General features: G+C 41.1%; 1 protein-coding gene across 3 annotated transcripts in view; it reads left to right on the top strand.

Moving 5' to 3' along the window:
• Window positions 1–6,465: 6,465 nt before the first annotated feature.
• CACNB2 (calcium voltage-gated channel auxiliary subunit beta 2) overlaps window positions 6,466–24,338 on the top strand; it is a 382,140-nt gene continuing 364,267 nt past the window's right edge. For 2 of the 3 annotated variants that reach the window (XM_032425595.1, XM_032425597.1), the window contains exons 1-2: window positions 6,466–6,609; window positions 15,768–15,860. In XM_032425595.1, coding sequence (XP_032281486.1) covers window positions 6,490–6,609; window positions 15,768–15,860 — 213 coding nt within the window. In that variant the 5' untranslated portion in view covers window positions 6,466–6,489. Of the gene's footprint in view, window positions 6,610–6,865; window positions 6,995–15,767; window positions 15,861–24,338 lie in introns of those variants that run through there. The other variant, XM_032425596.1, reaches the window with a different exon arrangement.

The raw sequence follows: 24,338 nt of genomic DNA on the forward strand, positions 1-24,338 counted from the left end.
CTTTCCATGGTTTGGCTATTGTGGACATTGTTGCTATAAACATCGGGGTGCACAAACCCCTTCGGATCACTCCATTTGTATCTTTGGGGTAAATACCGGTAGTGCAATTGCTGGGTCGTATGATAGCTCTATTTTCAACTTTTTGAGGATCCTCCATACTGTTTTCCAGAGTGGTTGCACCAGCTTGCATTCCCACCAACAGTGTAGGAGGGTTCTCCTTTCTCTGCATCCCCACCAACATCTGTCATTTCCTGACTTGTTAATTTTAGCCGTTCTGACTGGTGTGAGGCGGTATCTCACTGAGGTTTTGATTTGGATTTCCCTGATGCCGAGTGATGTTGAGCACTTTTTCATGTGTCTGTCGGCCATTTGGATGTCTTCTTTGGAAAAATGGCTGTTCATGTCTTCTGCCCATTTCTTGATTGGATTCTTTGTTCTTTGGGTGTTGAGTTTGATAAGTTCTTTATAGATTTTGGATACTAGCCCTTTATCTGATATGTCATTTGCAATTATCTTCTCCCATTCTGTCGGTTGTCTTTTGGTTTTGTTGACTGTTTCCTTTGCTGTGCAAAAGCTTTTTATCTTGATGAATTCCCAATAGTTCATGTTTGCCCTTGCTTCCCTTGCCTTTCGTGATGTTTCTAGGAAGAAGTTGCTGCGGCTGAGGTCGAAGAGGTTGCTGCCTGTGTTCTCCTTTAGGATTTTGATGGACTTCTGTCTCACATTTAGGTCTTTCAACCATTTGGAGTCTATTTTTGTGTGTGGTATAAGGAAATGGTCCAGTTTCATTCTTCTGCATGTAGCTGTCCAATTTTCCCAACACCATTTGTTGAAGAGACTGTCTTTTTCCATTGGACATTCTTTCCTGCCTTGTCGAAAATTAGTTGACCATAGAGTTGAGGGTCCATTGGGCTTTCTATTCTGTTCCAATGATCTATGTGTCTGTTTTTGTGCCAGTACCATACTGTCTTGATGATGACAGCTTTGTAATAGAGCTGGAAGTCCAGAATTGTGATGCCACCAGCTTTGCTTTTTTTTTTTCAACATTCCTCTGGCTATTTGGGGTCTTTTCTGGTTCCATACAAATTTTAGGATTATTTGTACCGTTTCTTTGAAAAACATTGATGGTATTTTGATAGGGATTTCATTAAATGTGTAGATTGCTCTAGGTAGCATTGTCATCTTCACAATATTTGTTCTTCCAATCCATGAGCATGGAACGTTTTCCCATTTCTTTGTGTCTTCCTCAATTTCTTTCATGAGTATTTTCTAGTTTTCTGAGTACAGATTCTTTGCCTCTTTGGTTAGATTTATTCCTATGTATCTTATGGTTTTGGGTGCCATTGTAAATGGGATCGACTCCTTAATTTCTCTTTGTTCTGTCTTGTTGTTGGTGTATAGGAATGCCACTGATTTCTGTGCATTGATTTTATAGCCTGCCACTTCACTGAATTCCTGTATGAGTTCTAGCAGTTTTGGGGTGGAGTCTTTTGGGTTTTCCACATAAAGCATCATATCATCAGATGTGTTTCTTGATAATGCAGGTCTCATTAGTCTCTAGTCCTTTGACACATGAGTATACCTGTGCATGTGTATCTCCCATAAAAGAGTCACAATGATTTGGAAAGAAAAAGCATGAAGGGCCAAAGGCTTTGCTTATAAATGGGACATTCCTATCAAAAGAATGAGGCCATAGGAGAGCAAACAATATGGTAAGTTGGATATTTTTCATTATGAATTGTCTGCCCACCCCCCTCACCTTCCAACTCTACCTTCTAGCTGTACTGAATTTCTTCACGTTCCATCTTTGTATTATCTGCTTGTTTTGCCTGCAGCATTTTTTTCCTGATTTTTTAAATTGCCTCCCATAATATTTTGCACTCATATTCATCATATTTTATCTGTGTCTTGCCGACTCCACTGTAGTTCCATAAGTAGAGAAGCCATATTTTGTTCAATGCTATTATCCTTATTGCTCTGGATTATAGCAGATGCTCGTGGACACACACACACACACAGCCTGGAGTAATAACACTTCTGCTATTCATAGCTATTCATGAGATCAAGTTTACTTCTAGTAAGTACGTTATTATAGTTATCATAATGTGCAAGCAAAAGAAATAACATAAATCTGTTTCTCTACCCAAAAATCCAGCCTTAACCTGTGTAGCCTTTGAAGTACACCAGACAGGCAACTATGTTGAACTAAAAAGGAGTCTCAGAGTTGGGGTTTCAGAGTCGTGTGCTGAAGGCTTGCCACTCATGAGCTATTCAGGCTTGGTTAAGTCAGTCTCTGCTCACTGTTACTCAAAATCCACTCTCCTTTTCCACGACTGGATTGTGTTTCTCAACTTGTCTTACAGATTTTTTCATATGACCGAGTTCTAGCCAATAAAATATAAATGGAAGCGATGGAGGCCACCTCTGAGGTGGGCCTGTAAAAACATGCAAACTACAAATCCTCTACCCTCTTCCTGCTGACTAGCTCAGATGGGAACAACCATGGTGACATTGGGAGCCATATTTTGAATATGATAGATAGTCACTCAAGACTTGGTTCCTGGGGCGCCTGGGTGGCTCAGTCGGTTAAGCGGCTGCCTTCGGTTCAGGTCATGATCCCAGGGTCCTGGGATCGAGCCCCACATTGGGCTCCCTGCTCAGCAGAGAGCCTGCTTCTCCCTTTCCCTCTGCCTGCCACTCTGCCTACTTGTGCTCTCTCTCTGTCAAAAAAAAAAAAAAATCTAAAAAAACAAAACAAAACAACACTTGGTTACTAAATGTCATCAAGAAGCAGAACTCCTTTTGATGGTGAACAACTACCCCAGTATCAAAGGGATGTTTCTTGTTCTCTGATCCACAAAATATTTAAGATGTACTTGTTACAGCAATTGGACTTATCCTAATGAACATAAGGAATACTGATACCTAATTCATAGATGAGATGAGGTATATAAATCCTTAGCACAAAGCCTGGCACCTTGTATGTAAACAAAAGTACCAGTTGTGGTAACAGGGTTTAGATGAGAAATAAATAAAAAATGAATGTGCTTTATAAACTAAAAAAGTGCTATAGAATATTAGATACTCCAGAGTTCTGTCTCCTAGGTAGTTCTAAGAACTCATGAAATCTTACTACTTCCATGAAGCCTTTTCTTTGGAAATGAAATTAAGGTTTCCCTGACCACTTGCACATTTCAGTTGTAACCTTTCACTACATACACACACACTTACTCTCTTATACTGGGTTTGCTTGCATCTTTATATGCTTTTAAATAACAATCCGTAATTCACAACATTCATTTTATAGTGTAAGTTTACAAAAAGCAAATATAGTTTTGTGGAATTTAGTGGAATGCATTATACCAAGTTAGGTCAGTGGCGGATACAGGTATATCCTTATGAAAATGCTATAAATAATGACAGAGATCCAGAAGCGTAATGTGGTGAAAAATGATTTACTAAGTAAAATGAAAAAATCACACATGGTGCTTATCTGTCCCAGAGAGCTCTTACTCCAAGGATTTAAACGTAGTCACAAATCTGCAAGTGAGAGAGGAGTAAAGTAATTGTAATCAGTGTTTCTCCCACTTGGAGGAAAAAACCCTACTCTTTTAAACTTCTGGCTTCCTTGGCCAATGTTTCTTACTGCCCCCCCCTTACCTCTTCTCAGAGCATTAGTAATGCTCATAATATGCCTGTCCATTACATTGGCTAATGAGCACGCTGAAGTTTACATACAGCTTGAACAAATTAGTCATCTGCATTTGAATGCCTCCACTGATGATTGTACATCCATTATTGCTGGAGAGCATCTGCATAACTTTTAACATTGAAAAGAATTAGGCTTTACTTATCAAATTTAAGCATTCATCTGTGGCTTTTAAAAACTGCAAAAGTCAAGGTATATTAAAAACAAAACTGACCATGATAGAAGGCATCCATAATAAGCTTCTCAAAACTGTTTTTTTTTTTAAGATTTTATTTATTTATTTATTTGGTGGGGGGACAGAGGGAGAGTGAGACGCTGAGCAGGGAGCCTGGACATTGGGCTCCATCCCAGGACGCTGGATCATGACCTGGGCTGAAGGCAGACACTTAACCAACTAAGCCACCCAGGTGCCCCTCTCAAACCTTTATCTATATTTATTCTGACATTTATTCCTTTTTTAGGTAGGGGTAACATTGCCTTACATTTTATTTGAAACCTTCAAAAAGCAGACTAGAGTCTGAATGGGTCATTGTATTGTGTTACTGTTGAATACACTAAATTAGCACAGGTTATAGAGAAAGAATTAATGTGCAGATAATTAAGTATACTATAAAAAATCACACAGATGTCTTGGGAAAACACTAAGTTTCCTCAAACTGGGTGTTTTTTAAAACCATGTTGGAATGCTTCCCCCCTCCCTCCCTCCCTCCCTTCCTACCTTCCTTCCTTCCTTCAACAAGTGTGTATTGATTGGTTTCTAAGTGCTTATTAACTAGACTGTAAGCCTCAAGAGACCTGGTTTTTGTTGTCTGTATTCTTCCAGTGGTACACAATAGAAGCTTGAGTCATACTTTATTCACTGACTATTGAAAGAACTCAGGGCAACTTGCCAGATTCTGAATGTGCCCTGATGAATATGAGGGGCTCCTACCCACACAGAGCTTCCAGTCTAATAGAGAACTAGACTTAATGTTATCCCTGAAATGTGAACACTCTCTCAAGAAAACTGAACAGTTTTGTTAAATGAATAGATCTAGGAGGGTGATGTCATCAGCAGATCATGAAGTTAATATAGACAATAAATCCAAAACTTTAAATATCTTTTGTATTTTTTGTATATACATGTATGCATATACACATGAACACATATAAAAACACTGCTGTTTCCCCCCCTCCCCAATTCTTAGCCAGGGTTTTGGGGAGGCTTCCAGCCATGGCTACAAAGCAAAGGGTGCTCTCTCCTTTGTCATCTGGCTACTCACCCATATCCTAACCAATAGCCTCCCAGCTTCGCAGGCTATTGTTTTTCACAATGTCACATTATTATTATTATTATTATTATTATCCAATACTTCCGGTGCTTCTATTTGACATTCACAAAAATTTAAGTAAAAATGACCTTTTTAACATCAAAGATTAGGAAAATCAGTGACACAATGGATATGACTAATTTTTAACCTTACCAAAACCTGTTCTTTCAGCCTGACTAAAATTAGCGATTGATGGAGATAGGTTTAAACTGTTGATCTGTGAGAAGAACAAGTGCTGTGTCCCACAGGAATTTAATATACCATGGCAAAATAGAAAAGGCAGTTGAAGCCTACCGGAGTAAATTTCTGTATGTATATTTCAGCACACAAAAGCGTGCACGTCGTATTGTTACACAACAACACTGATGCCTCGAAGACTGGTTCTACCGAGTTTCGCTGTAGTAACAGTTGTTGAAGTAAGAGGCTCCCTCTGGTAGAAAAAGGAGTCTTACTAGGCATATCTAAACGGAGTGCTAAGTGAAATGTTCTTGCTATGTCCAGTACTCTCTCTACCAAGAATTCAGGATAGTAAAGAAGTGCTTATTTTGCCCGAAACGTGACAGGAAGACTTCCCCACTTGGTAGGAAAAGCGCACTCTGTGAGGAAAGCAGTGCTGTTGGGCAAAGAGTTAAGACAGGCGTCACGAAGGAAAAACTTCGGACTGGGGCTGGGAAGTGGTGCTTCTGGACCTAGCGGAGGAGGCCAGCTGCAGATGCTCGGGTCCTCAGCCCCACGTCTTTCCTGCCTCCCCATTACGGCCACCATCAAGTGCCTTCAACGGCTGACGGGAGGTCCCCGGCAGGCACCCGCCCCCGGGGGCCGCCGGCCGCCTCCACAGATTGCCGACGTCCAGTTTAGTAACGGAGCCCGGGCGATCTCTGCCGCTCCCGCCCCGCTCCCGCCCGCGGGCGGCCAGGCTTCCCGCGAGGTGGCTGGGGAGCAGGGGGAAGCCGAGCCCGGCAGCCCGAGCGAGGAAGCTCTCGGGCGCAAGGCCTCGCTTTCGTGGCTTTGAAAACTTTCCAGCGCGCGTGCCACGGCGACGCGCAGCGGCTGGGCCGGAGCCCACGCGGCCCGCGCCTCCCGCGGGGAACTTTTCGGCGCTCGGCTGCCTTGTCACTCTCGCTTTCCGACGCGCCTCCCCCTGGGCTCGCGCTCCCCGGGCTCCCTCCCTCCCGGCGAGGACCTTCCCCGGCGCCCGCGGCTCCCGTCCCCGCCGCCGCCGCCGCCGCCGCTCTGCGCTCGCCTTGCCCGGCCGCCCGGCCGCGAGCCCGCGCCGCCACCGCCGCCACCGCCGCCCCGCGTCTTGCTTTTCAAAATGGCCCGGCCCCGTCCCGCGCCCTGAGAGCGGCGAGCGCGGCGCCGAGCCCCGGGCGGCCCCCGGAGCGGGGAGCGGGGAGCGGGGGGCGGGGGAGGGGAGGAGGGGACCCGCCGCGAGGGGCTGGCTGCTAGCTTCGAGCCGACTTCTCGCCAATGGTCCAAAGCGACATGTCCAGGTCGCCTCCCACAGCGGCGGCGGCGGTGGCGCAGGAGATCCAGATGGAACTGCTGGAGAACGCGGCTCCCGCGGGGGCGCTCGGAGCGGCCGCACAGGTAGCGAGAGCGCCGCGCCTTCTCCTTTCTTTGTGAGCAGCCGGGGCGCCGACCTCCCGCTCTCCCGGCGCCTCCTCCGCTCGGATCCCTCGCCTTGCCGCTCCCCCCGGCCTGGGTCTCCTCTGCCACCTCCTCTCCCCTCGCCCTTTGCCACCCACTTCTCCTCTCCTGGCGCCGGGGACCCTGCCCCTTTTCGCCTGTCCGGGGCTCTTCTGGGGCTTCCATTTTTCTCTGCTTCCGAAAAGCAAGTGGGAAGGGGCGGGGGGAGACCTCCTGGTCTTCAGAGGCTGCCCCCGGGCTGCTCGGCCAGCCTTCCTCGCCCCTTCCCGGGAGACGCACATGGAGAGACATGAACCAGGCGAGTGGACTGGACCTGCTCAAGATCGTGAGTCCGGGTGGGCGGGAGGGGCTCGGCTCCCCGCGGCTCTGGCTCCGACGCCGACCCTTCCGGGCGAGCTCGGGGCAGGGGTGGGTAGGGGGCGACGGGGGGGAGGGGTGGGCGGCGGGGGGCGTGGGTGGGGGCCTGCGGCCCGGGTCTCCGCAGGCCCCCCTCCCCCTCCCCGCACCTGGGTAGCTCTGCCGCCTTGACAGCTCAGCTCCCCTCGTGCCACCGTTTGCCTGCACCCCTCCTCGTTTCTTTCTCCTAAGAGAGCGAGTTGGGGACGCGGGGACGCGAAAGTTTTTATTTTTCCATTTCCCCTGAAATGTTAGCCATTCCGGGGAGCTTCAGGACCACCTTCCTCTCCGATGAGGAGTAGCGGTTTCTGGAAAAATTCCGGTTTGCTGCTCAGTTGTGAAATAGGAGATGTCAGTTGTAGGCGTTGGGCAATGATAAGGTGCTGGCTTTTACGTAAGGCTTTGGCAGGTACAGTTTGGATTACAGACACCTCCAGGTCTCAGCGGTAAGGAGTCTCTCAACTTTTATCCTAGCAGGCAAATGACTTCAGACTCCTAGCTGTGGGGCTGCTTGGGGAGCGCTGTGAAGAGGTTAGGGTTCTATTTCAAGCATCATTTTGGAGAAATATCTCTGCCTAGCGATATGGGCTTGTTGATTTCAAGCCTGCATTTGCTAGATTGTAAATGTGGTGGTGACATATTACTATATTTACACAAAACTTATAAATGTGTTATTTATATATTTTATATTTATAGAGAGAGATCCATGTTAGAGTATTATTTCCTGTAGCAATGGGGGCAGGAGTAGGACACGCTAATAAAGGTTATAAATGTTTTGTTGCCGTTGTTGTTTTGATAGGGGATGGAAATTGACTGCTCCAGGTATTTTGATACTGTTAATAATGGTCGTTCCAGTGGCATAATCATGGAGCTTTAGTGAACTTTCTTTAACCACTGGGAAATAACCTTGCTAACTTAAAACACATAATTCACTTTGATTTGAGATGGAGGAAAAATGTAGAAACCAAGAAGTTGTGTAATCAGAAACCCATTTCTTTCATAGGGGTAGGACAGCTAGATTTTAGTCAACCTTGGGCTGTTCAGCTGCTGAACCAGAGGGGGGACATGTAACGAATCACCTACATTTCCATCTAGTTTCTGCCAGGGGACCTGAATTCTCACCAACACATGTCGCATTTGTTCTAGACTTGTGATTTTATCTAGACACTTAATCAGGTTAGATGAGAGTGAGAAATGTACTCCAAGAACTCTGTTATTCCAGGGTGAAGGTCTTGAATTTTGATAGAAGAAAGGACTCTTAGACCCTTTTTTCCTTTGATCTTCCTTCAGGGATTTTTTTTAAATTTTTTATTCTTATGATAAAAAGAGTTCCTGAATTCCTGGAGATCAAAGTTAAGGCTGACTGAAAGCATGACTGCATTTAGATAAGGAATACGAAATTCACTTAGTGATTTATGTCGTTAAATGTAAGTCAACAAGTATTTGTTGTCAACTGCAATGTGGAGATGATTCAGATATGAGGAGACACCACTGCTGTCTTCAAAGAACGGATATTCCAGTAGCTGCCAGTGTGATACTTGATTGTCTGGTGTAGGACTGTAAGAGAAGTACTGAATCTTACGTGGTTTCCAAGGAGTAAAGATCAACAGACATTCTACGCGGAATAATCTGTAAGAGCTTCACAGAAGAGGTGGCTTTTGAGAAGAGACTCAAAGGATGGATGAGATTTGACCAGAGATTGTTAGAGAGAGGTGGGAGCCATACAGGAAGTAAAGTCACAGAAGTTATAAATCTTATCACGTATTTCTCATGTGTAGCTTGAAGAGAGTACGGAAAGTTAGGGATCAGGCATAGTGAGATGTAAGACTGACAAGACAATTTGAGGCCACACCTTGGAGGTGTTGGAACCGGCAGTGTAAGGAATGATGGAGAACCATGGAAAGGGTTCAGCCAAGGAGTTGCATAACAGCTCATTCAGAAGATTCACCTGGGAATGTTCTGGAAGGTATTTTAGAGTTTCAGGAGTCCAGAGGTGGAGCTGCCTGACGGGAAATTGGTCTAACCGTTTGGACAAGAGATAACAAAGCTTAAACTGAAGGGAGAGGAAAGATAATGGAGATGACAGGCCCATGCGTGGGACATTTCAAAGATTCAGTGTACAGGAATTGGCAAGTGAGTGGACACGAGAGACAGGAAAAGGGAAGGAAAGGCTATTATAAGCAGGTTAGAGGTATAAATATTCAACTGCATCCCCATCCATCTCCTTGCTTTCTCTACCTTCCACAAATGAAAGCAGTTTTCCTTGAATTGTGTTTATATCACCTCGATTATATGAGGGGAAACATTGCCATGTTTATTTTATATCTAATAAATCATGGCATCATAGGGCTGTGAGAGCTTGGCAAAGACTCTATTCCATCTCTCTGGGCGGGACAGGACAGCAGTAAAACCACCTGAAAAGGGGGGGGGGGCGTCTCAGGAGCATCCCCCTTTTTCTGATACTGATACTTAAAAATGGAATTTTCACTTGCAAATGGTGTCTCTAAGCAATCTTTGGTTTTAAGAATCCTTTCTGTTTTAAAAACCTCTGGATTTTATTCCAAGTTTCGTTTGAACAAAGCAAAAGATGTAGATTCACAGACTGCCCAGTTTCCTTTTTTATGTTAATTAATCCTGCCTAGGGATGGGGCACCCTCCTACATTCCAACCCTTTCCCTCCAGCACATTATCATAAACAACATGAATATATTTCTTATGGGAGAGGCGAGTTGGCAACCTAACTACATATTCTTGTAAGTTCTGATTTAAGCAGATTGCATCGCTTTGTAGGTGACCTGCTGAACAGCTTCAGCACGAACTTGGACACAGTCTACCTACAAAGTCGGGGTGCTAATTTAGTATTCTCCCTCCAGAGCTCCACATCTGCGTTGTCCACTGCTCCTGCCACTGGCCACACGTAGCCTGAACTGAGATGTGCTGTACATATAAAATACACACCAGATTTCAGAGACTCGATATGAAATAAAGAATATACAACATCTCATTAATCATTCTTACATTGAAGACAGGTGGCCGTGATAACATTTTGGATATATTGGTTTCAGTAAAATATATCACTGCAATTAGTTTCACTTGTTGCTGCTTCCCTGTTTAGTATGGCTACTAGAAAATTTCGGTGACGTGTGGCTTGCATTGTATTTCTGTTGGATAGCCGTGGTCTAAAATATGGCACTGGTAAATCTCTGGGGAGTGGAACTGACGGTGTACGGAGGCTGTGTGGATGGAAAGCAGGTGGGAGGGATTGAGAGTAGGATGGAGACACGGGAGGAGATGGACAAGAAACAAGACCAGTATCTCAGCACCATTAGGCCTCAAAGACATTGTAACCGGCACCTCTCGCCACACCTGAAAATGAACAGACAGTAACCAGAGGTCCTGTTTGTTTTGCTCCTAGCAACAGAACCCAGCTGGTTCCACCCCAGCTGAGTTTGCCAGATGCTTTTCAAGCCTGTTGTAGTAATACAGCCTAGTAATGGCAACATCCTGAATCGATGCAGCAAGGAGCTTTATCTAAAAAGAACAGCAACTGCTCTCCTGTGGCTCTTGAGCCATGTCAGTACGGTTTTCCAGAAACACTTGTAGGTCCGAGGTACAGCTCAGTCTTTTGCAGTCTCCCTACATAATGATCACGGGTCTTGTGTTTTATGTTTTGCTAGAACCTTCACTACTAACCCCATCGCTTTCCTCTTAAATGGTATTTTTGTTCTGGTGTTGCATGGGAGAAATTTTAAAACATGCCAATCAGAGTTTCCGAGTGTGTTTTAAAATGTGAAATGTAATATCTGATTGAGTGATGTGAGGTTCGGTTGGTCTTGTCGATTTTATGGCTCTTTTCTTTTTGTCTTTCCTTTAGTGGAAAGACTTAGTCTACCTGTTGCTGGATTTAATTCCATTGAATTATACAATTATGTAGCTTTGGTCCTTTCAAGAAAAGCTGAGCAAAATGTGTTAACCCCGTAGGGGGTGGTCGCACTCTTTAATTTCACAGTGACAAGGAGTTAGAATTTGTTATGCCACCAACACAAGGAACTAAGTCTGTCTCGAAGTTCTTTCCAGGCCTGCCTGGAGGTAGCTTATGAAGAGGGCAAAGTTGGTCCGTGGATTTCTCCTGCCCTCCCTGCCCCTGGAATTTCCCACTAGACATTTTTCTGCTTCCTGGCCTTGTCCCTCCTTCCTTCTCTACTTCCAGACCCCCCAAAAGAGTTCTATTTACGCTGCCTCTTGATTCCCTTCTGCTTTTGTGTAAACTGATGCATATTGAACAGAACTTATGTCCTACCTCCCTTTCCCTAGGCAGGTAGTCTCAATCACTTCACTCCTTAAAGGATCTGACAACCCCATTCATACTGAGCTGTCAGTAAATGAGGAGATTTAATGTCTCATTTCTCTCTGGATCATTCTGGCTGCGAGTGTCCGCAATTCAAAGGGATAAATATCAATGAATGTTAATCGAGAGGGATGGAAACTAATTTCAGGTATCAGCGTTATGCTCATGGGGAGCAATTTGTAGGGAGGAGAACTGTCACCCTATCTCTCAACCACAGAAGCAGCATCATTCTTCAAGCTGTCCCCAGGGTCTGCCACGCCAACTTTGCATGCACAGCTGGGCTCAAATCTCCAGTTGACTGGCAACTTCTAAAATTAACTACTATTGTCCATTTCAACTATACAGAAATTAGATTTCAATTACCTGTGAAATATAAACATTTATGTGCTGATTTTAAAACTACAGCCCAGTTTCAAAAGTTATTTAGTATCAAGGAAGACATTCATTTACACGAAGCTGATATTTAACATCATGAGGAATGTCGGATATCATTTTAATAAGTCATTTATATATTTGTGGAAATTTCTTAGATTTTTTTTTCTAGTTTCTGAAATCTGACTTGGTTTGGTTGATGTTTTAGGAGAAGTGAAAGAATTTCGGTTTACGGTTTTCTTTTTCTCCTTTCTGCTATGGTGACGTACTTTGTTTTCATGAAGCTTCATATAACTAATAGGAAATGAGTAGAAATTAGTGGCTTTACAGACTGTGCTGTAAAAAGGACTTAGGGGTCTGCATGTGTCAGGGAGAGTGTGATGGGTTACACTTTGCACTCTGGCCAAACCCAAACTCCCTTTCTCCTCTGCCTTTTACTTCCTGAAATCTGGGTGACTCTGATTGTGAACTGTTTCATATATGGGGTGTTCATATATTTAGTGTTGCTAAAAAAAAAAAAATAGTTAGAAAAACCATTGGTCCTAAAAGAGGCTGCATTTGAAGTAGCTCCTGAACTAAGAAAACTATACTTCTTTTCTAAACTGAGTCAAGTAAATATTTGAATAATTAATCTTTCCTGTCTTTTTCCATTTTGGGAAGATTTGGCTTTTACTCTTTCTTTCTTTAATTCCTGCAGATGAAACACTCTAGTCCTCGTTTTCAAGGATTTAAAGTAACTAAAGAATAAGTAATTCCAGCAAGATGGACTTAATTTTAAATATGCATTCGATCAAAGGAAACTTTGTTTTGTAATGGTAGTATAAATTTTCACTAACATTTTTTAAAGTACATTGAAATGGACTGTATTAGCTTTCCCAAAGATGCTTTAATTTTTTTCCCTTGATCTAGGATATTGTTATAAAAACATTAAAAATTAAAAAGGAGACTATGGAAGAGAAATGACTGCTGAAATTAGTAAGAGAACAGAACAGAAGTGTAATTAAGCATATCTATTTATTTTAGATTTAATAAATATACATAATTAATAAGGATTTGCTACACTATTAAGACATGAACAAGTTAATACTTTCAATAAAGCATTCTCCATAAATTTAAGTGATTAAAGGACAGTATAGATTTTTCAAAATTATCACCAATTTGCATGGAATTCAGCCATAGTTTTTTTTTTTTTTGCCTTTTGTTTGTTTGTTTGTTTAGTGTGCAAACTGTGCCTTAGTACAGTTGAAAACTCTGATAATCTAATATATATACTTAGGTATATGTTGTATAGGTAGCTAAGTGCACCCGAAGTAATGTTTATGAATAGTATTCCTAGGGGCCTGGAAAAATTAACATACATTTAAAATTAAACACTTTTTAAAATGTGTCTAATTTCTTGCAGAGAACTGTCTCCTCCTCTAGGACTGAATGTCTTAAAAATTGTGTGGTTTTCACAGCGCCTGTTGTGCATTTGTGAGCAGCCACGAAAAAGCTTACACACCAAAGCAGCTGAATAATAAAACATATTTATCATGAAAAATCTGAAGCAAATGACAATGATAGAATTTCATATTCTCTTTCCACCCATTTCAAAATGGTACTAGAAAGACACATTATGATGGAGTAAGATTATATTTTGTCTTTGTTCTCAAAGATAATTTATGCTCCTCATGAAGAAAAATATATGTTTAAAAAAAAAGAAAAAAGAAAAACAGTGTGTTTAACATAGGTTTGCCCCTTCCTCCCCCCCCCCCAAGAAACACATTAGGCCTTAAAAAAATGCTTTCAAAGGTAATAAGTCTTTTTCCGTGTGCAATAATATAAAAAATATTTTTAATTTAAAAAAACTTTTCATGCTTTATTTTCATGTTCATAGGCTTTGGAAGACACTTCTGTCCAAACCTTTATATAATAATCGGAAAAGGAAGAACGCTCTTGAAAGAATGTTATTTTTCAACAGTTTACTGAATAATGTTTACTTAAGTAAGAAGAATAAGCTGCTAAGTGAGGAGATCCTTGTATGATACACTGTGAAAACCCAGCCTAGGTTGTCTTTCCTTTTATGAAGTTGAGAGTTAATTAAATGCCATGGAAACACATTTGTATTGTATAAATCCGGTAGATACTTGAAAGAGAACAAACATGGTTAAGAAAAATTTTTGCTTTAAAATTATACCACCCTCTCACTGATTGCAAAGTCATCTAAGTTACTCATAACACAAATGTTTGTAATAGGTCTTAGTTTGCCTAAATGCTACGTATACCATGGTTTGTAAGATACTTCTTTTTTTTTTAATGAAAACCATCTGTGTATATCAAATATAACAAAGTAGTACTTTCAAAACCTGAACCCAGTGATTTAAAAAAAGTAACTTTTGTAAATGCTGATAATCTTATGAAGTCTCTTTGAGCCTAAGCATTCTAACCATGTTACGTACTTCACCCCAACTTTACCCCACTCTTCCAATCTGTATGTGGATATTACTTTTTTAAAAATATTATTCTGAGCCCTTATCATATACCAGGTCTTATACTAAATGCTATAAATCTATTATTTCATTTCATTTAACCCTGTGAGGTAAGTAGCAATATCCCCATTTTAAGGATGAGAAGACTGGTGTTTGGAGCAGTTAAGACATTTGCTCACGGTCTGCTATGGCAGGATTCCAGCCTATGTGCATTAAACTGTAAAGCTCAGTTTTGAGCTCTTTTTCAATTATATGTTAATGTTCAATATTTGCAACAACTTTACCTATGCCTAGAATTAAGCAGAGATTAATGCATAGTTTGCTCTTAGTGCTCCGAGTATAAACTGTGGATATAATAGAAAAAGCAAGTTCATGTGCATATGTTCATGCTTTGCTCAATCCTGTTATTGAAGCAAATGGTCTTACTTTTAACATCCCATTCTTAAATGCTTGTCCTTTTTTGTAATTATTGTTTTTTGTAATTATTGTTACTATTCTATAAAATTTATTTTTCTCAAATTCTCAGCAAAATCACTAAGTGGTTAAAAAGCCAGATTTTCGGGGCACCTGGGTGGCTCAGTCGTTAAGCCTTCAGCTCAGGTCATGATCCCAGGGTCCTGAGATCGAACCCCGCATCGGGCTCCCTGCTCCGCAAGAAGCCTGCTTCTCCCTCTCCCACTCCCCCTACTTGTGTTCCCTCTCTCGCTGTGTCTCTCTCTGCCAAATAAATAAATAAAATCTTTAAAAAAAAAACACCAGATTTTCATATCACATTCAAACATTGCAACAATGGGCCAGACATTTTTATGAGGCATTTTAATTTCATCCAATTCACTACCACTTACAGAGCTCTTTCACCACTTCTGAAAGCAGCGTCTAGATTCATAGGATTATGTGAGGAATTGGCACCATGTTTTCATTAGTGTTCCATGTAGACCTGTGTGTGTGTGCATATATATACATATATATGTATATATAAATATATATATTTCAAGGTAATCAGAATTCATATTATACAATGTTCTTCAGCTACCATATAGTTCTTACAAGTACCTATGGGATTACAAATTAAAACATGAAAAAAAGCAAAAATGGAGACCCAGTGGCACTGGAAATAGCATTTCATGATCCACAGAACTGTTGCATTCATGCTGTCCAAGAGGCTTTGACACATTACCTTTTCTCCTACCTTACTGCTGTAGCTCTGTGCTCTCCTACCTCAAAATGCTTACTTTTAAATGTTAATCTTTGGTGGCTTTGCCTCTTGATGACCGATATGCTAACAGATAGCATAACTTGTTGTAATTCAAGAGTTATTAAATGCTTTGTCTAGAAACCTCTGCTCCCTATAAACTCACTGTTTTGAAATTAATATTGGTGATTCCAGCAACAATGATTTTCAAATGATGCCCACATGGTGGCAATTTATATTTTGTTTTGGTTTTTGACCTCTTTCTAGCAGTAGACCTAGATTTCTCATTTGTCTTTTTTTTTTTTCTTTTTCTTTTTTGTAGTCTTATGGAAAAGGAGCTAGAAGGAAAAACAGATTTAAAGGATCTGATGGGAGCACTTCTTCTGACACTACCTCAAATAGTTTTGTTCGTCAGGTAAGAGAGCTTTTAAATTTCTGGTCTGGAGAAGTATAGTCAAATGAATTTAGTTGTTTTTTTTTTTTAAGGTGATTTTATACCATTATCGCTAAAACTTATATGGTATTATTGTACTTTTAGTTGAAGTGAAAAGTGTGCAGTTTCACGTGATAATTAAAATACTTCAATTTTAAGTGAGACTGTGCAGTAATTATACCCTTTCTCGGCACGTTGGGATTGCCAGGAAAAAGGATTTCTTCATCACAGAATGAGTGAACGCCAGCAGCAATGATTACAGATTTGGGTTGGTTTTTTTTTTCAGCTGGGGACGAGGGGATCTCAGTGGGCATCCGTATTGCCAGCTATGACATTGAAATACTGGTGTTCCTCTAGCTTGAGTTTTCTTCTTCCCTCTTGGGGTTTGGATGGTAAAAGAGGAAATCATGTTTGGTCTTGGAATGTTTGAGGCTACTAAGGTTAAATAAAGTGCGTGCTATCTTTGAGGAATAAGGTAAACTGCCTTTGGAGACGGAGCCTTTGTTCCAGGTAACATGCGGTGCATTCCTGTGCAACAGTTTGCAGCTGTCCCCCGAACAGCGTGAGCATCTTCAACATAGGAACATTCACACGTGCTAACAGAAAGGACTTGAGTTGCCAGAGCAAGGACACAGGCGGCCCGATCCCCGAGGACGATAGGTTATGCACTAGACTGAAGTCTCATCAGGGTGTAGGTGTGTATCTTCACCTAACCCTTCCCAGTGGAGAAGGAATTGCGCAGGACAGTGCTAGACAGAACCTGATTCCATGGCTGAAGGACCCCCGGTTTCTGGCTCTTGTGCTCAGAAGTAATTTGTCGGTGACCCCTCGTCCCCCAAAACGATGGTGGTCCATTGGAAAAGCTGCTCCATTTCTTTTGCTTGCCACGCTCCCCGTTGCTTGTGGTGTCCCACTCACACACCTCTCGCCCCATAGTTAGTTAGCAGCAGTTGAGCCGAAATGGCTTTACCTGCTGCACCAGCGGGGATTCTGTTCTTGGCTGGTTGCTGCCTCCTCCTGTGGTCCTGACACAGACAAAGGATGATCCCTCCTAGGCCACCCGTTCCCGCCTTGCACCATCAAGTATGCCAAAGGTTCGCCTGAGTAACTGACACACAACTGGAAAATTCTTGGTTCTGGTCAATGCCAATTAAGAATTGTTTCAGTGACAGGAAGTTAGAAAAAGAGTTGGTTAAGAAAGAATGGAGCTATTTTGCTAAGAAACATTTAGAAAGAGAAAAGAAGATGGAGCCAAGCAAGGCCCAGCCCTGGAGCTATGTTTTAATGGTGTCAGAAGGAGCTGGGAAGGGTATAAGAGGAGCCAAAGGTGTGTGCGTTGGCCTGATGTCATCATGGGCAGAATGCAGGCATCATGGTCCTGAGAATGAATGAAGGGTCTTGAGAAATAGTTACTTAGGTTCGGTGAGTCAGTTAAAGGAAAGTTACCCAAGGCCTTTTCCATTTCAAGCATCCATATTTATTCTGCCTCTGGTACAAGGAGATTGAACCAGAGTAGTGAGAATCCACAACCGTGAGTCATCATCTCTGTGCCCAACACTCGAGGACCTGAAGCAGGAAAGAATAAGCTTCTTAGGACCCAGAGTAGTTGTGGCAAAAGCCACACAAAACGACAGGCAGCTTGTTGAGATTACATGGAAAGAAAAACTGATGTTTCAAGTGAGCAAGATATTGTGAACAGAAATTAATAGTACAGAGCCCATTATTGCTCATTGTAGCTCTGTAAAAATGTCATTTCAAGACAATCGCTGGACTTCATTTTTCCAGTTGTCTCTTTGGCTCTGAATTCCCCTTCCATGGTGTTTTGAGAACTTAATTCGTTAAGTTCATTCGTTAAGGAGTAATTGCCACACTGCATATAAGTTATCTGGAATTTGCTTTTTGTCATGATAACTTTCTTTTGACTTTGTGTTCTTGGTGATGTGTGTGAGATTCTGTGCTTGGAACACAATTATAAATAATAAAGAGAGGGGCGCCTGGGTGGCTCAGTTGGTTTAGCATCTGCCTTTGGCTCAGGTTCTGCTCAGGGGGGAGCCTACTTCTCCTTCTGCCCCTCACCCCTGCTTGTGCTGTCTCTCTTGGGCTCTCTCTCTCTCAAATGAGTACATTAAAAAAATCTTTAATAAAAAAATAACAAAGAGAGCTGTTAAACTATTTACTGTAAATTTAGTTATATATTGCCAAAACATACGTAAGCATTTAAGAAGACAAAAAAAAAAAAAAATCTATCCTAAAGGTCCATCTCCTTGAAATAAAGCCCGTCTCCTTGAATCTCAGCAGAATAAGGTGCTCGCTATGGCATGGATTGGGGGTCATGATTACACAGGCATCAAGAACCCTGAAGTGCTAGCTTCATTCTATCACAGAAGGAAAACCGGTGTCTCTGGCAAGAATGCTGTGTTAAAAACCAGTTTTTCTTTGATAATTTAATCTCTATTCTGTTTAAAGCAGCATTCATATTTTGCTGCTATTTGAAAATAAGCAAAAGCTACCTTGCCATGTATGTAATAGAAATGGTTTCATCATTCAGTCGTTCATTCATTCATGGTGGATAGTAACAATAAGCATATGTTAGATTATTAAATAATCTGGAAGAACATCTTTTAAGTATTTTTTTTTATCATAAGTAGATGTTTTGTTAAACAAGTGACTTGTGTCAGTGTATGTTACTTACTTGTCTGTGGCTGGGGCATATGTACAATTGATATTGGAAAAGTAGTCACTATGAGTGAGATATATTTAAAAATGTCTTACAGTTAGATTATATTCCTGCCCTTGAATTAAAAATAATTTCCATATAACTTTGAAACCTTAGAATTATATTTTTACAAGTATATTATTTGTAAAGACTTTTAAAACTACTTGGGAACCACTAGGTACTTTAGAAAGCTTCGGAGGTTGAAAATGTGAAAATTTCATATAAAAATAATTAAGAATTTTAAAATAAGTAACAGAATATCATAGAGCTTGTTATGAATGGAATTGTAGCTCCCCCAAATTCCTATGTTGATTGTATTTGGAAGGTCTATATGGAGGCAACGAGGTTAAATGAGCTCATAAGAGTGGGGCCATAATCTCTGTAGGACTGGTATCCTTATAAGAGAGAGATACAAACTGGTATCCTTATAAGAGAGAGATACAAAGAATATGCACACACAGTAAAATAGCCGTGTGAGGACATAGCGAGAAGAAAGCCATCTGCAAGCCAAGGAGAGAGGTCTCACCAGAAACCCACCCTGCTAGCACTATGATCATGAACTTCCAGCCTCCAGAGCTGTGAGAAAATAAATTTCTGTTGGGTAAACCACCCAATCTGTGCTGTTGTGATGGCAGCCGTAATAGACTAATACAGGTATATATATATTTGGCCTCTTTTTATTTATTTACTTTTTTACTTTTAAAGTAAACATTCTTACTGATATGTAACATATATGCCCTGAAATGCACAATTCATAAGTGTTCAGTCTGATGAGATTTCACAAAGTAAGCACCCACGAAACGACCACCCAGATCAAGAAATCCGTATCACCAGCACCCTAGACTCCCCCTTTTGATCCTTGTCAATCATTTTTCTTCTCATACCATAAGTTCATTTGGCCTGTTTTTGGAGTTTTATATAAATAGAATCATTTTGTGACTGAACTCTTTCACTCAGCCTTATGATTGTTACATTTATCTACATTGTATGTTGCAGTAATTGGCAAATCTCCTTTGCTGTACAGCATTCCATTATATGAATACACCACAATTGTTTATCTACCCTACTGTTCCTAGACATTGGGTTATTTCCAGTTGGGGTTATTGAGAGTAATGCTGCATGCATATTCTTGCATCTACCTTTGGTATGCATTTTTGGTATGGTTTTATGCATTTTTTGTTCTATGAATTGAGTGGAATGCTGGGTCTTATGTATGCATATGTTTAACTTAAGTAAACAATGCAGTCCAGTTTTTCAGAGTGATTGAACCAGGATGCATTCCCCCAAGCAGTGGGAACAGTCTCAACTGTTTTGTGTCTTTGCCAACCCTTGGTATTGTCAGTGTTTTTCATTTCAGTCATTCTTGTGACAGTGTAGTAATAGCTCATTGTGGCTATTAATATCCATTTCCCTCATAACTAAGTCACAATTTACCTGTGTTGCATTTTAGTCCTATGGCTCTTTGATGAAAATTATAACTATTTATTGGAATATGTTGAAACATACCGTAATATGTTAGAACACGAACATGAAGACTATGAAGTAAAAGGGTGAGAGGCATTTTTTCCAGTGGTTTTGGTTTTCTCCAAACTTTTTGTTGTATATTTTTTAGCCATCATTTGTTTGTGGTGTTCTAACTAAAGTTATTTTATAAGAAGAATCATTAGTCTTAAGGAAACGTTGCTTATAGATATGTTTCTGCTTCAGCTCCTGAAGCAAGGTAACAGGTGTCATGACAGAATTCTTGTAGTCATAGATCAGGATTCTATTTTGTTAGTTGATCAGTTCACCCTAAGTTAACCAAGTGAACAGTCTTCTGGTCCTTCACATCATCAACCTATTTGATGTCATGATATTTCAAAGTGGGGTTTGGAGAGAAAGGATGAATACTTATCATTTACATCGATGTGGATGGAACAGGAGGGTATTATGCTGAGCGAAATAAGTCAATCAGAAAAAGATAATTATCCTATGGTTTCACTCATATATGGAATATAAGAAACAGTGCAGAGGATCATAGGGGAAGGGAGGGAAAACTGAATGGGAAGTCATCAGAGAGGGAGACAAACCGCGGGAGACTCTTAACTATGGGAAACAAACTGAGGGTTGCTGGAGGGGAGGTGGGTGGGGGGACGGGGTAATTGGGTGATGGGCATTAAGGAGGGCACGTGATGTGACGAGCACTGGGTGTTATATGCAACTGATGAATTATTGAACTCTACATCTGAAACTAATGATGTTCTATATGTTGGCTACATGAGTTAAAAAAAAAACACAAAGTGGGTGTTGGAGGATGACATCTCACCTAAGGGTAGTTAATTTCCCCCAGAACATCGGTTTTATGCTGGGGCTCAGGGGAGGGCCAGAGTCCTGATCCGTGCAGCAGTGTGGCCGCTGTCCACAGGGGTGGTTGGCTATGTGTGGCATATTATTGGTAGGGCTTTCCAGGGGCTCTGGGAAACGAGGTTGCTGTGGCTTCTACTTTCTATAAGCTTGTTGTCAAGTGATGGCCTAGCTCACCTTATATATCAAGCATTTCAAAGAAGAACTTGTCCCTCCCAAGGTTTCCTAAAACCATTAATTGGAGGGAAAGTTAATTGTGGTGTTTTTTTAAAGTCTTACTGCTTTATGTTGCAGTTGAACTGTTAACCTGTATGCAATATATGTTTTCAATATACTGAACTTAAAATTTCCATAGATCTCTTTTGCGTAAATTATGATGTTAGGAGACTTATTTAAAATGATTTCTTTTCAAGAAGGAGGTTAATGATTAGGGGTCATGGTTAAGGGACTGGACTCTGAAGCCAGGCCGCTCAGTCTGAATTCCAGCTCTGACATTTACTAGTTAGCCTTTGGACAAGTAGATTAATCTTTCTATACCCCAGCGTTTTTCTCGGGGGAGTAGTGCCTACCTCCAAAGTTAGTTGAAAGGATAACATGAGTTCAAATTTGTAAATTGCTTAGAACTGTACCTGGTATCGAGGATATACTATTAAGGAGTTCATTATTATTGTTTATAAATATTATTTCCCATTGAGAACATTGGTTAAAACCTGAATAAGGGGCTCCTGGGTGGCTTAGTTGGTTAAGTGTCTGACTCTTGGTTTTGGCTCAGGTCATGATCTCTGGGTCCTGAGATGGAGCCCTGTGTCAGGCTTGGGCCTCAGCGGGGAGTCTGCTTGAGATTCTCTCTCTCCCTCTCTCTTTCACTCTCTCTCTCAAAAACAAAACAAAACAAAACCTGAATAAGAGGTAGACCATGGCAGAAGAAATAATAATAGTTAATTGTTATTTGAGTGTTTACTGTATATTCTATCTGCATCTCCATTTTACGGTTAAGAAAAATTGAGGCACAGAGAGGTCAAGTAACTTGTCCACAGTCATACTGCAAGTAAGGTTGGAGTCAGAATTTGAATCCAGGTGGCTGACCCGATTCTTGCTTTTATTGGGTATGCTACATCTCCTTGTAACAAAAGCTGTGAATACATAAAATCAACAAGTGTTTTATTCTTTCAGCTAAGGAAAACATGTAGAAAGATTTCTACCTGTGTTTTTAGGATGAACGCATACAAAGTTAGTCTTCTTTTAACTTCCTTCCCCATAAGAAGGGGAGGATGCCTTCAGCATTGTCAACATCCCCTGGGCATCATGATTTAAAAAACTAAAACAACAAACCAGTATTATTCCCTTATTGTTTCATCAGAAATTGCTCCGTGTCCCAGTTTGTACCACCATTCAGCCCACTCCATGTCCCGTATCAGTAATGACAAGTAGAGAAGTAGCTGTGGAAATGTCTGTTTTCCCCTTCCTCCCACAGAAGTCACAGAACACACACTTCTTAGAATCCTGAAATTCCTCTTTTTCTTTTTCTTCTTTTTAATGAACTTGGATGTGGACTCAAGTCCCTATCACCTGCAGCATCACGCTGGTCCATTCTGAGGTCTAGCTGAGGCTGACGCAGCCCGTGAATCATCCTTATTGTGAATCTGGGTAACATTAGGTGCGTATACAGTACTTGGTAAATAGTCGGCCCATTAGAAATGTTTTGTTAGTTCTTTAGGACTGTTGCTTCATAAACAGGCATTTTAGTTTTAATTTAGTAAGAGGCAGAAAGTGTTAAACATGACTTCTAGGCACCCTAATTAGAGTTAATGAAGATGGAGGTTCAAATTGTTTATGTACCAAATGGTATTTAATACATAAAGCTGTGGTTACCTTGGATTTATTAAGATACCGAGTTGTCTTCGACTCAGGGAAAAACTCTTTGTACTCTGGCTCTGTGTTGTGAACAGATACGTTGATAAAAGAACTTCACCTATCATCGTAATAAGGCTGGAAAAGCTACCATTCTTAGAATTGTTTGCATGTAGTGCCTTGCATAAAGTTATAGCCTATTAAGATAATTAAGTTTTCAGATAATGTAGCTCTTCCCTCCAACTTCATCACAGAAAGAAAGAAAGAAAGAAAGAAAGAAAGAAAGAAAGAAAGAAAGAAAGAAAGAAAGATTGATCTCAGAAGTCTGTTGTCAAAGTAGGAGAAAAGGAGAAGAACTAGTAGTTTATTTTAGCACAAGAACCTAAGTGAGTAAATTAATTTACTGGAAGAAAAATAGATGGAGAGGAGTAAGAAGGCCTGCCTGGCATTGAAGGATAGAACATTTGTGCTGTTCTTTTCAAGAGATTGTGCAAGAACTGCTAACTGTATAAATTCCTTGATTCTGCCAAGGTCAGGGGAAACTATGTACGTCTGCAAATGAGCTCTGGTCATCAAAGTTAAAGCAGCTCATGGGGGGTGGAGAGGGTAGTGTTAGTAACCGCTTCTCAGCCGACTCAGCTCTCTGCTGTTCTCTCTCTTTTTTCTTTTTATTTCTTTTTTTTTTTTTTTTTCATTTCTTCATTTTCTTAAAGACATGTGTTCTCCCTGGCTACATTTATGTACCTGGCAGTATTCCTAAGATGAACACCAAATGCTAAGCGGATGCCTGCCAGGTTGCTTTACTTGGACGACTCCCCAGCATGGCAACTTTCATTCAGAGTACACCATCGTCTGAGCTCTGCTATATGCCCTGCCGTGGGTGGCCAGGACTCACAAACTGTTTCCACTGATAACTTTCACAGGTCACCTTGTGGTGCCAACTGGTGTCTTTTGCGCAGAGACTTCAGCCCTAGAAATCAACAACTCTTTTTGGAATTTTCAAGGGCCATGATTCTTTGGGGCTCACAGGGAGAACGCTGCAACTGATCTGGGATTGTGCTCGCCAACATATGTTGTGGTTGTAACGAAATAATCCTGTAACTTCTAAGAGCTTCCAGAATACAAATCAGGATGACAAAATGGAATGAACCAAATATTTAACAGAAGGTTGCATGACACTTTCAGAACATGGTATTCTAAACAAATTCCATCCTCTTCCAGTACCATGTTCTTGGTGCTGCTTTTTTGGACCTTTTATTAGTTCAGATTGGCTTTAAATACGAATGATTAATCACAGAGACACACAGTCTATTTTTTAGTTTTGTTTTGCAAAGACAGATTAAATTGTGATAATGATTACAGACTCCAGGCCTGCGTAGACTGATATGTTTAAGGTTGGATAAATCTTTCAGCCCTTAAATACTGGCTTGTTGCCTTGTTATGCTGTATTCATCACAAACACAGCTATAAATAATAATGTGGTAGATTTATTGCCACTGTGACTTCCTGTAAATGGCTTTCTATCTTATTAGGCATTCACCTAAGGTTTT

Source organism: Phoca vitulina, unplaced genomic scaffold, assembly GCF_004348235.1.
Source record: "Phoca vitulina isolate PV1807 unplaced genomic scaffold, GSC_HSeal_1.0 scaffold33, whole genome shotgun sequence".
Classification (NCBI taxonomy): Eukaryota; Metazoa; Chordata; class Mammalia; order Carnivora; family Phocidae; genus Phoca; species Phoca vitulina.